The 12,770-nt window shown below is 34.5% G+C and overlaps 1 protein-coding gene across 1 annotated transcript in view; it reads left to right on the plus strand.

Annotated features, from left to right (window-relative positions):
* Positions 1 to 12,770, plus strand: part of LOC108749609 — a 56,932-nt gene that overhangs the window by 4,194 nt on the left and 39,968 nt on the right. The window contains exons 2-4 of the mRNA XM_018488408.1: positions 10,896 to 11,153; positions 11,710 to 11,840; positions 12,090 to 12,642. Coding sequence (XP_018343910.1) covers positions 10,896 to 11,153; positions 11,710 to 11,840; positions 12,090 to 12,642 — 942 coding nt within the window. The remainder of the gene's footprint in view (positions 1 to 10,895; positions 11,154 to 11,709; positions 11,841 to 12,089; positions 12,643 to 12,770) is intronic.

A 12,770-nucleotide genomic window follows, 5' to 3' on the forward strand; every position in this document is an offset into this window, starting at 1 on the left:
AGATGCATAAACTTAATAGTTTTCAATATCTGAGTCTGATCGTTTTCTCAATGACATATATCAAAAATTATTTCGTTACATATACTTATATAATATATGTATACAAACACAAAAAAATATGTAATATATAATTATTAATAAATTACATATTATATTACAATTAAATATTACATTGAATTAGTATGTGAAAAGAGCTATAAATTGTTCTCTCAAGCATTTCGTAGAATTTCAACAGCAGATAATTTTCCTCTTAAGCGATTCTTCGTGGCGAGACGAGCATATAATTAGACACATTCTTGCATCTTCGGCATATACCGTCTAATGCTAGTCCGCCATGTAATTTGCTAATATTGCAGTGGGTTGCACCTACAATTTCGACCCTCACGTACGCTTACCACATCATATGTTTTCTTACAAGCCTTTAATTGTTTTAATATATCGAAAATTACTACTTCGTGCCTTCGCTCGAAGGTGGATTGAATCGCGATCTTTTTGATGAATTCTCATTAACGACCCACGTCGTTCCGTTCTCGATCGTAGACCTCTATGCAATAAATAATAATAGAGAAAAATTATAAAATTATAAAATTATTAAAAATTAGTTTATAGCTCTCACCATTAGTGTTAGTCAGCATTTCCACGAGCATCATTAATTGGTTCTTCTTCTCTTCAATCACTTTGCTTTAGATTTTTCAACCAATAAAATCGCGAAAGAGAGGGAAATCACTCAAAGGAATTTCTCAACTCTCTCGTGATCATGATTTGACATTAACCGGTGGAATTCATTTTCCCGCGTGCCTCTTGACTCTTCGCCTTTGTTTTAATAAAGTAACGAAGGAGCAGGTATATCTGTGCGATAACGAAGAAATCGGAGAAGTCGGTGAGGCGATGTGTAAAGACACTGCGAGACCATATTAGTCACGTTTCTCGAAGACAAATCTCGTCGTCTCTCTCATAGGCTTTATCATCTTTCCCTCTCTCGTCCTGCTCGCTCTTTCTCCAATGTCAATGACTGCTCTCTTGGGGGTTAGATGTGATCCCCCGTGTGAACGAGTCTCTCGTCTTTCTGTGTCTCGCTCACAGCCGGAATGGTGCTTTCACACGAAGGTGAAAAGAGCGCACAATGTATGTACCCGCATAATATTTGACGCGGCGCGCGTTATATCACGCAAATAATGAGAGTTATATTAGGCTGCGAATATCTCGACCCCTGCAAACACCATTGACAAAGTTCTCATTACGTGGCGCGATGTACCGGCACCTTGCACACCTACAAGATCTGGCTCCCACAAATAAAGAGATTAACTTTTATCTTGAATCTATATAGAGCGTCTCTGGATTTTTCAAACAAACTTTGATAGTATATTCTATGAGCTCGGATAAGGACAAAAATGTCATACAAACATAGGTCTTTATGTGATTTATCGTTTATTTCTCTTCATTTACACGTCTCCTATTCATTTTTACATCATTCTCTCAAAGAAAAGTTTTTTGAGAGTGTTTTCTGTGTTCACTTTAAGAAAAAAAAATGTTATATAGACATTAGATCTTTAAATGATTTATCAAAATGTTATAACAAATATATAAAATGTGTCAAAAAACACTCAAAGTGTGTTCTGCGCCATCGCGATTTCTATGCTGTGTGAGTTGAAATAAGAAAAAATATATATAAGTGTAAATCTTTAAATGCTTTGTTAAAAAATTTATTAACATGAGCATATAGCAATTTGTAGTGCAAACTTAGATAAAAGTTTGACCGTTCGATCCTTATAGGCATTAGACTCTTACCTGTATATTAATATATGCAGTCTTAATAAATCGTTTATTATTATTTAGGTAAAAATGTTTTTTTACACATTTTATATTTTTGTTATAACATTTTAATAAAGCACTTATAAAGACTATGTCTATATAACATTTTTTTTCTTAAAGTAAACACTATCAAAAAACTCTTCTTTGAGTGAACACTGAAAAGACTTGTCAAAGTTTGTGCGAAAAATCTAGAAACACCCTGTATATGTGGAGCTTGTCGTTAATCAAATAATATATGATATAAAAATGAATAGGAGACGTAAATGAAGAGAAATAAACGATTTGAAGTTTATAGAAAGAATCGCGGGAGTTGATTGTGTATCTTGAAGAAGAAATGTAAAAACAAAAGTGAGAAAAGTCAAAGAATATTTATAATTCCATATAGTGAATTTGATCACTTTTATGATTTCCACTTTATTTCAAGATACGCATAATCGATTTCCAAGATAGAGATAAATGGAGGAGTGGAAAAAAATAGAAGAATTGGGTAAAAAGTAAATTAAGTAAATTATTTATAATACAATATTTTATAATTTATTTATAGTAATAAAATATATAGATGTAATTAAAAGTACAATATTTATATTATATAAAAAAATTATAATAAAATTTATTTGATATAACATGATTAAAAGCGTAGGCAGTTTCGATAATTGAGTGTCGGAACGCGGAAATTCGCGCGTGCACGTTCGGTCGAATAGGCTCGTGGACGCGGGTTACTTGGAGAACGAACCTTAAACCTTAAGGTTGAATAACGGTTCTTCCAGCGCGCATGCATACCTACCTATACCGTGATGTCTCTACGGGAGAATCGCCGCCGTGCCGCGCCGTCTTCGCGATTTCTGTGCCGAGCTCCGCGAGCGATGCAGCGAAAAATCCTGGCGAACGAAGGAATGAACGAACCTGTCCTGTCCCGCTTCGTCGCGAACGCAGCAGGGTCGACGCACCGAACGTGACGATATTTTGACGTTCCCGAAGCGAACTCCACTGTCGCAGGACTCAACTCGACACGTGATTCGCGCTCGATTTGCAGTTGCGCAAGTTGGGCTGACTCGCGACGGTGTACAGTAAACGAAATATACAGATGCAGCAGAGAGATATGTTAATCTAATTGGAAAAGACATTGCTACAGAAACCTGATAAAATCATTTTTGCTAAAATTATTCTGAGAAAAAGAAGATGTTGAGAGAGAAGAAATTTACACTGTTAAAAATTGATGAAAAATCAAATTAACAATTTATTAAGTTAAATAAACTTTATCTCTTATATTTTTTATTTTTAACTTCTAAGTGTGTCAAAATATATTATTTTAATACAAAATATGTTGTTAATAAAACATCTACATTTAATCAAGCTATTTCTATCATTGAATTGCTTTCAAAGTAAACAGCGTTTGGATATATATAATATTACACTTAGTAAGTAATCAACTAAATAAATTAAGACATTTTATGAGTTAAATTATTTAACTCCATCTTTTTTTAGTTAAATTAATGATATATTCAATAGAAACAATAGCGACCTATAGGAATAATTAAAAGTAATTGAAATTAGATATAATGTGATATTATGAATTTAAAAGAATCTTCGTTAAAGCTATATAATAAATGTGTTAAAAAATTTTCCTAAAGAAGTGTCATCTATTGATAGTAATAATATTATATATATAGATATTTACATAAAAGAGATATATTATAAACGTTGTAAATATACGAAAAGTAAGTTACTAATAAGAGTAATATTGCAAACTGTATTATACATATTTTCTTTGAGGTACACATTGTAATACTTTACTTCATCAATGTCAGATATAAATTGCAACGAAGATTATCAACACCTTCAATTTCTCTTATTGATTTGTTTTCATCTCTTATGCGTAACTAAATTAAAATAATATATATGCTATATATATCTAAATGATAATTTTGCTGGCAATACTTCTGTTTTGCTTCTTCACTTATTTATTTCTTCTGCTTATGATTTAAATTTCTTTATCTCATGCATAATTTTGAATAAGTAAAGTGCTATCCTTTGTAATTGCGCAATTCGCCCTTTGAATTGCATAAAGTATCAACTTGATAAATAATCATAGCATTTACCTGTCGGCCAATTCAAAAGCTAATCACGACATTCCTACGGTACGCCTAACAATTTAATTAACCTGACAATTTAATGACGGGAAAGTTATTGTTCCACAAGAGACGAATGATACACTACGACTGTCGGTTCTTCTTATTTGAAGATAATTATTTTTCTTTATCCTTTTCCGCTCCACATTTTGTCGTGACGTGGACAAAAACATCTTCGTCATCCTCAAGACATGACATCCAGATATTGACCCCTGTGACCTAATTTCCCCTTTTCGCTTGAATTTCTAAGACGTCGGAATATCATTTGAATAATTTAAGTGAAAAGGCCACAATTTAATCACAGTAAAATAAAACCTTATTACTCAAAAATTTTTTTATTTTAATTTTTCAGTCTCTAATTAGTTTTTTCTTCTTCTATTATTCAAAGTTAAAAATTAATTATTTTTTCAATAAAAAGAAAATAGATACTGAATCTTTTCTATTATTTTCTTTTTCTTAAATTTATATTTTTTTATCTGAATTATTTCTAGCTGAATATTTTATTGTAAATCAATTAAATAAAATTTTTTATTTCCTGAAGATATGTTTCTCATTGATGATTTTTTACTTTCTAAACTTGTATTATTTTTATCCATTAATATAGATTAATTAATTTTAAACTTTTAATATCATACATTTTATCCTAAATTGTTTTAAAGCACTTTTAACATTTCTCGCTCCTAAGTGTTTGTCGCACGCCCTTATCGCGTGCGCAAAACCATGGTTTCGCGCACCCGCATGGAAACTCTTGATAATACTGTTTAACGACACACTGCATCCCGACAGTCTGATACATTTCACAACGTTTTCCGCAAATATAATCCTGCCTGCCATTTCACTAAGTTACAAATTATTTAGTTCACGTGATTTAGCATAAAAATGTTTTTACATTTTATATCAATACTGATTATAAATACTTACAATTAGATCAGATATATTCTTTCATTTTGTTATTATTTATGTTATCTGAGCACATGTTTAACCTGAGCAAACTTTTAATTGAATCGATTTTATAATTCAATTAATAAATTACTAATTCAAGAAATACTTTTTCAAGATATCTTTATCAAACATTTAAAATATAAGACACTATTAGACATATAAGATATTGCTAAAAAAAAATCGCTGTATACGGAAAGTTGTTATTTACATTTCCTGACTTGTCATTGAGAAACGTATCGATTAGCAATTAAACGGTGCAACATTCTGATGATCGATGAGACGATATGAATGTGTCCTCTCCTACGCACCTTCCTCCGTAAATTATAAAGATACGCATATCATCTGCATGTTGTGACATCTCTGGGACGTTTCTCCAGATAATTACTAGTTATTTATCACAACTGAATTCGATACTTATGTATATACAATAATCACAATAATAATAATAACAACTTTATTGAAGTACAAATATTAAGAGAAATATGTGTTAATACACATACAGATATAATAGAAAAGAAAAAAATGAATTTCAAAAGGTGAAGCATCTGCATAATGCTGCTTTAAGCCTCTTATACGCGTTCTCCAAACTTTTTTGTATCAAAATTCGATCATTTTGCATCTTGGAAAATTCTCATTATCGCACGTGAGCATTACCGGTCGCAATGGAAACCGAGTGAAAAGGCCATATTAGGCATCCGACGCGGTATAACCGCGTCGTCTACCACGAGGCATTACTGTCGTCTAATGGCATTACTGTACGTCCAGTCACGCCCCCGCTGGCTGGGGCCCGAAGAACGACGACCGAGCGAGCCGTGGCGAAACGAGACGAAGTGTACCGAGGGGCCCCATCGGCGGCAGGGCCCCCGTCGCCGATCAGCGAGATCGCGACGAGCCAAGCTCTCGCGAGGTGTTCTCGGCCGACTGGGTCGCGAAGCCGCGCGCGATCGCTCGCGTTACCCTTGCTGAATAATCTGTCAATTACACGGAGAATAATGCGCTCAGATGCGTGTTGATATTTTGAATCGATAAGCCGATGACAAGTCACAGCGTTCGGGCTGTTCCGAAAGTGGTCTTCGTATCCTCCTAGAAGTGGTTTTTAGGTACGTCTGAAACTCTAGCTGTCATCGAAACTAAAGTGGTTTCCAGCTTGAACATATTATGTGCAGTGCGGTCGCGTCCAGTGGATGCGCCAAGTGAATAGTTTCATAGAAATTCGGATGTTAAATAATATATAATTAAAACAAGTGATGAAGATTTAGTAAAAATAACATATCTGTCATTTTATTTTTGTATATTTTTTGTTATTTTCATCCGATTGCCTCAATAAATAATAATATAGTATAAATAAGGTTCGTAAAGGGTAAGAGCGTCTTCATGGTCATTATAGTTTTTTCTTCTTCTTTCACATAATTTATATTTATATTTAACGTACTGAAACGTATGAGAACAATATTAAATATAGCTACGTAGAATACATATGTATTATCCATGGTATTTATTTCTAGTGAGAGAAAATTTATCAAATTGTACAAGCTCTAAATTATATTTTCAAAAACGTATGTAAAATAAGATTTCATGTAGTCAATCTACAAGTTCATTTTTGTTTTATGTTTTTCAAACATAAGATAAATCATTCTATAGCTACTTTTAAACATAAAAATCAAAACGATAAAAGTGTCTTGAATTAAATATGTTGGTGCCGGTATGATTGTTTGCAACCAGTATGGCTCATCTTTAGGCATATCTCGTTCTTTAGAAATGGCAGCAAGCAACCGGATGTGCACGCCTATTCGCGTTTAAATATCGCATTAATGCAAAGTGCTCATATTTTACGCAATCAAACTCGTCTGCCGCTTTTCAAGTTTAAATATGATGGAAAAAGTGCATTAATTACACACTATTCAGTCTTTTTAGCTTCTTAATTCCTCTATCTATTTTTCTTCACTTATTTCTTTATTGATAAAATATTTTAATTATAAATTTCAACCTACTCTTTTTTTATTTGTATCTGTAACATCTAAAAATAATTTAATTATACGTATAAAAAATACACTTTCTAACTTTTAATATTAAAACTAAAATTATTGATCAGTTTAGATAACATAAAGTGGAACTGACATACAGCTTCAAATTGTAAATTATTCTTCTGACAACAAGAAAGTCTATCCATCTATTAATCCTTTACTTTCTTTTTCTAAAATTAGTGTGAATCAAGTCATACCTCAAACGGTTATGTGGTATATTTAATATGGAATTTTTAAAAAATTATCAATTGTTGAAAGACGCGGTGCTCTCTTTGGCTTAACTGTGTAAGCTATTTAGCAACGATGTTATTCAGACACATAGCAAGTAATTTCCTCGATCACGATATCCAATCCTGTTCGAGAGACATTGTCGCTACACCGCCGGATGTGAGCGCAATGACTGTTCTCAAGTTTTCTCGACTGTCAGAGACGGAAGTGCATGAACGGCCAGGTGCGTTCATGCTATCAACGAAGCGATCTTCCGTCTCCTACATCGTCTTCATCGTGTGCGTTTTATCATACATCTCCTTTTTAACGAATAGAGTTCAATTCCGTCGGGTGTCTTTTGTTGTCAAATTGAATTTCTCAGCGCGTTGATGCAAGTTGCCGATTGTTTGCCGTAAAATTATTCATGAAGACTCGCGCGTATCTGCGACGGCAAAGTAGTAACTTGCATCGCCGAGTATGGAAATTTTCTTCCTGGGCCGGATAGCTGGCAACGCTTATTGGTATTCTACTCCTTTGCTAGTCTCTATCGCTATTCTCTTGCACGATTCATTGTTCATACCTGATTCGATGTGAGACTGAGACAGAAAAGGAAAGAGTAATACAAACGGGGAGAAAGAGAAAGAGGAAAAATGAGAAGCAGAGGGAGTAGGTAAAGCGGACTGCATTTCATTATTGCGACACGTGAAATCGCGAAGTATTGGGTGAATAAATTTGAGAATCATTTTATATACGTAAAATAAATATATACATAAAATAATAATATAAATAGAGAGTTATGTTGAATCAATGCTCTTTTGAGATGAATCGATCAATAAATTAATGCCTTTGTGAGCCATGCGCTGAATCTTGGTGTGAAATGAATAGTTCCGTCATTTAATTTCTCAGACAAAAATCATACGTTTTGATTCTTGATTTGGATCCTTTATATTTGATTTAATTATTAATTTTGTTCTGCATATCCAAGTAATATTGTATATTGTTATATGCGTGCGATTAATTGTAATTTCCACTCGTTATTATACAGTGTATCAGGAAACACAATGATTTCGCAAATTTAAATTGTGACATTAAGAAGGAGCCGAACCGTATAATTTTTATCTGAAAGATTAAACAAAGGAACTATTTCACACCAAGATCCAGTGCATGGCTCGCAAAGGCATTAATTTATTGATGAAATATCGTAATATTTGCGTATTGCGACATTAAAGAGTAATCGATAACAAATTCGTAAAGATTAAGATAAATGAAAGATTAAGAAGCGTACAGGGAAGAATTAAAAGCGTCCAGACATTGTATCGTAACAGCATTATAGAATTAAGCGCCATGCTTCGTCAATCGATATGACTTAGCGATCGGTATGCATTAGCGTAATTTTTCCTCGAGTACCCAACGAATGGGAATCGTACGCGTACCTGGTGAAACACCCACGAGACACCGTCGCGAACGTTGTTGGCACCGAGCAACGAGATGTAGCAATCTTTCGCGCATGGTATGTTGAATCTTTTTATAACAAAAAGAGCCTAGATACGACCGTGAGTCATTTCGTCGTCGGCATGGCAATCAGTCGACGTAGTATTCCGTCGTCGGAATAACGCTTTTTTTTTAATGCATCCTATGGCGATTTATCATCCGGTCGATTAAACGCTCGTTGAAAACTCATTTCAAAGATCCAGAAAGAGACAAATTGTCTCTTGTGATTTAATACGAACACTCAATGTATAGTAAACGTTTAGTAAAACAAAAAAAACAGTTATTGCCAGTAACGTTGTTGAATCGTCTTCACGAGAAGGATTCGAAGATATCTTGAGGTCTAATTCATCATTGCAATTACAACTAATCGATTGGTAAGATTTTGTAATGTTACGAAAAACAGTTAAGATGTATTCGAGATTGAGAATAAAGTTCGCAACTATTAATTGCATAATTGCAGTCGTCAGCTGCGTGACATTTGAAGTCTAAATGTCTGTCTGATTATATATAACATTATAAATAAATGTGCACAGACTTTGGTTCTCGTCCATAACATTCAACGTGTTGCTTATTCACGTAATTGATTAATCATTAATTAATTACAAGTGTACAAAGATGTAAACTATATAAATTTTTGTATTGATTCAACAAACATTTCCTTAACGTTCATATTTTTAAGTTTTAATTTTTGCTTTTTAACATTTTTCGCGATTTTTAAGTCTTAATCTACAAGAATATTTAAGGATGTATCAGATATAATCTTTGACTCTGCAAAAGTGATTGAAATTGGAAATTTACACATTCAAAATATAAAAATAAATATTATAAATATATGATACAATTTAAGGAGAGAACAATATTCAACAATACAATTTTACAGTTTTTTTTTTTTTTTCATTTCATTTTAATTATTTTTTACAAACATATCTACTCCTTAGCGGAATAATTTTTGATTCAGGATTCTAAACGGTCGCCAAACTTTTTGTATATTCCTACTTTCAAATATCTAGTATAAAAAAATCTGTAATTCTCCCATAATGTTTTCATTTTATTCAAAAATACACATAATGCATCCTTAAGAGACAGAATGAAACGATCGAAGCCGATTGTTCTCGGGGGGGCCGAACGCGATCGTGCGCACATATCTCGCGCATGTACGACGGGATCGAAAAAATTGCTAACGCCGTAATTAACAACGTGCTTATTCGCGCTTGACGAGGAAGAAAATCTGGCGGCGCGCATTTTTGCAACCGCTCGAGTGTGATGAAACGGTTGTTTTATGGATAAAGAAGAATACGCGTCACGTGCGTCAGTTGCGTGAGTAAGTCTTGGCCATCAAGTCGCGCGCCACCACGATGGCGATCGAGATATATCCGTTGCTCATAAACTCATTCGTTTCTGCCGTTTGATGAATAATCATATCACGCCGATATAAAAATACGTATATATGTGCAATGAACGATGCGAGCGGCTGTTAATTACCCGCGCTCTCAACTGGGAGCAAACGATAATTAAGCGTAACTACGTGTATACCGGCGATAAAATCACGCGTCGCACTTGGCCGCGTAAAATCCGACGCCCGAGGGAATAGTTCAACGCTTGAATAGCATTTCGGGCATTTCGGTATCGAGAGACTTATTATATACAGAGTGCTTCTTAAATAGCCGATACTAATCATGCAACGTTATTCCTAATTAAAAATTGATTCGAAAAATTCTCTACAATTTTGCAATTTTCGCTAATGGTTAACGAAATATTAATTTTTAAATATTACCGTATGAGCGGGTATCCGACTGCTCAATCATTAACAATCACGAAAATTGCAAAATGATGGAGGACTTTTGATTCAATTTTTTCATCAGGAATAGCATTATGTGATTCGACAATCACTTACTCGGCAATCTTTAGAAATTAATGTTTCATCAATCATTGCGAAAATTGCAAAATGGTAGAGGACTTTTCGACTTAATTTTCATTCAGGAATAGCGCTATATGATTAGTGTCCGCTATTTAAGAAATACCCTGTATATTTGCCTGATCGCTAATAAAATAAAAACGAGGTAGAACAATTGTCAAGTGCAGTTGAAGAAATGGTATCTTCCTTTAGCGCAACAATTGCGCGCACGTTACTTGAATATTCTCTTCAAAAGACTCTTTCAGTTGAATCTTTATATTCATAAGTTTGCTCTACCACGATCGCGAGGTTCTCCGCGAAGATGTGAAGTTTGGCGCGACAGGCCGACGATCGAAGGTACCTCGGGATCTCCTGCATCCGGCTTTGTGTTTGCAGGAGGCTGAAGGCTGATCTACAATACCTGAGAAGAAGGGGACTACTCAAGGCGTCCGGCGGCGGCGGCGGCGGCGAACTATCGCATCAAGGACGCAAATGCGCACGATGCAGTGCGTCGTTTGGTAGATTTTACAATATTGGCACGACTTGCACGCGCTGCAGACACCGCGTATGCCGGCAATGTCGCATTGAGATCAGGAACCGCGCAGAAGGTGACAAAGAAGTCGAGTGGATCTGCAACGTTTGCTATAAGATTGCGTAAGTGTCTCACTTGAAATTTCTCAAACGTTTCTTTCTCAAGGAATTTTTGCGAAAGATCAAACATTGGATGTCAATTTTGTTTATTAATATTAGTTAAATATTTAATAATAGTTGTTTATTAAATTTAATAATAATTATAGTAAAAAGATATGTTGCTATTATAATATGTATAGCAATGTATAAGAAAAATTTGACTAGAATATTTTAGTAAAAAATGGGGACAGTTGAATATGTCTCCGAAATAAAAAATAAAATCTCATTGATTTTTGTATAATATTATTTCATAGAAGCCTTATTTCTATTATAGTTTTGTTTCATAGAATTTCTTGCTAAATTTTATAAAAATAGCTTCACTGACTAATGCAAATAGAATAAAATTATACCGAGACAAAATACTGATAACAAGCTAATGAAATATGTGAAACTTTAGTAATGCCGAATTCAAGTTAAAATAGAGAGTACGTCTTTTCCGTATCGCGCAATTCTTTGTTTTCTGTACGTTTTTTTTTTTATGTGCGCTCGTATAATTGTTTCAAAGCCGTTCAATTTGCAGAGAATTACACGTCGTTACCGGCAAGTGGATGCACGAAAGTTCGATTTCCAGCAAATCTGTCAGTGAGAAAACAGCGCATATTCCAGTGGACATATTGAATCGCAGCATCCGACGAGCTTGGACGATTAATGGTGCGTTCCAACATGTATATATAATTAATCTTCCGTCGATGACTCGGTAGAAAGTACGAAGAAAAAGAAAATTCGTCTTTAGTAGACAGCGAAAGCTATTAGAGAAATATAAGAGAACGTTAATTAATGTTACAATTATAGTAATTTTCATGTTGGTTTCCTACGCGTTTTCCTATCGAGTCATGATTGCTTCCTCTTCATTCTGCATGACAGCGATTTTACATACAATATAAATTATTTTCTCTAAAGGTCCTCCAACACGTTGGTTAGCTGCGAGAAAGTCTCCAGAATTGCGAATATATCGCAGTTTACCATCTCGCCATCAGGATTATCAAGATCCATTAGAGGATTCAAGCTTCGATGACAGAACATTATCGAAACTTGAGAATTTGCAAGAAGGCAGTTTGAACGTGAAGGACTACGCCGAGGATGCCGGTGACAACTGCAGAGATGCGATTGAAGCGATCGAGAAGAGCACATCGATTAACGAACGAACAAAACGAGAGAAACCAATCGTTAAAGAGGAGGAAGTGCCATCATTGAATGTTATAAGATTTAATAAGAAAAGCGAGCGCTCGGGTAAAGAGCAGGAGGATCCTGTGCAGGAGCAGTGCACACCGAGAATATCACTTATAAAACCACCAAAAATCCTCGCGAAGCTTATATCTCCGGACTCGAAATCGAGCCCAACGAAGCATGGCGAGAGGAAATCAAATATTCCAATTTTTAAAAGGAGCTCTAAGGAGTTCGAAGATATCCGGAGCCCACAAGAGTCACCCAAGCGATCGCTTATTCCTCAAAGGTATCACTTTTTTCTTTATTTTATAAGTAATAAATGTGACTTTAATTTTATCAACAAATTATTTTAAAATGAATATCATCTCTCTCTCTCTTTCTCTCTCTCTCTCTCTCTCTCTCTCTCTCTCTCTC

The sequence above is a fragment of the Trachymyrmex septentrionalis genome, unplaced genomic scaffold, assembly GCF_001594115.1.
Source record: "Trachymyrmex septentrionalis isolate Tsep2-gDNA-1 unplaced genomic scaffold, Tsep1.0 scaffold305, whole genome shotgun sequence".
In the NCBI taxonomy this organism is placed as follows: Eukaryota; Metazoa; Arthropoda; class Insecta; order Hymenoptera; family Formicidae; genus Trachymyrmex; species Trachymyrmex septentrionalis.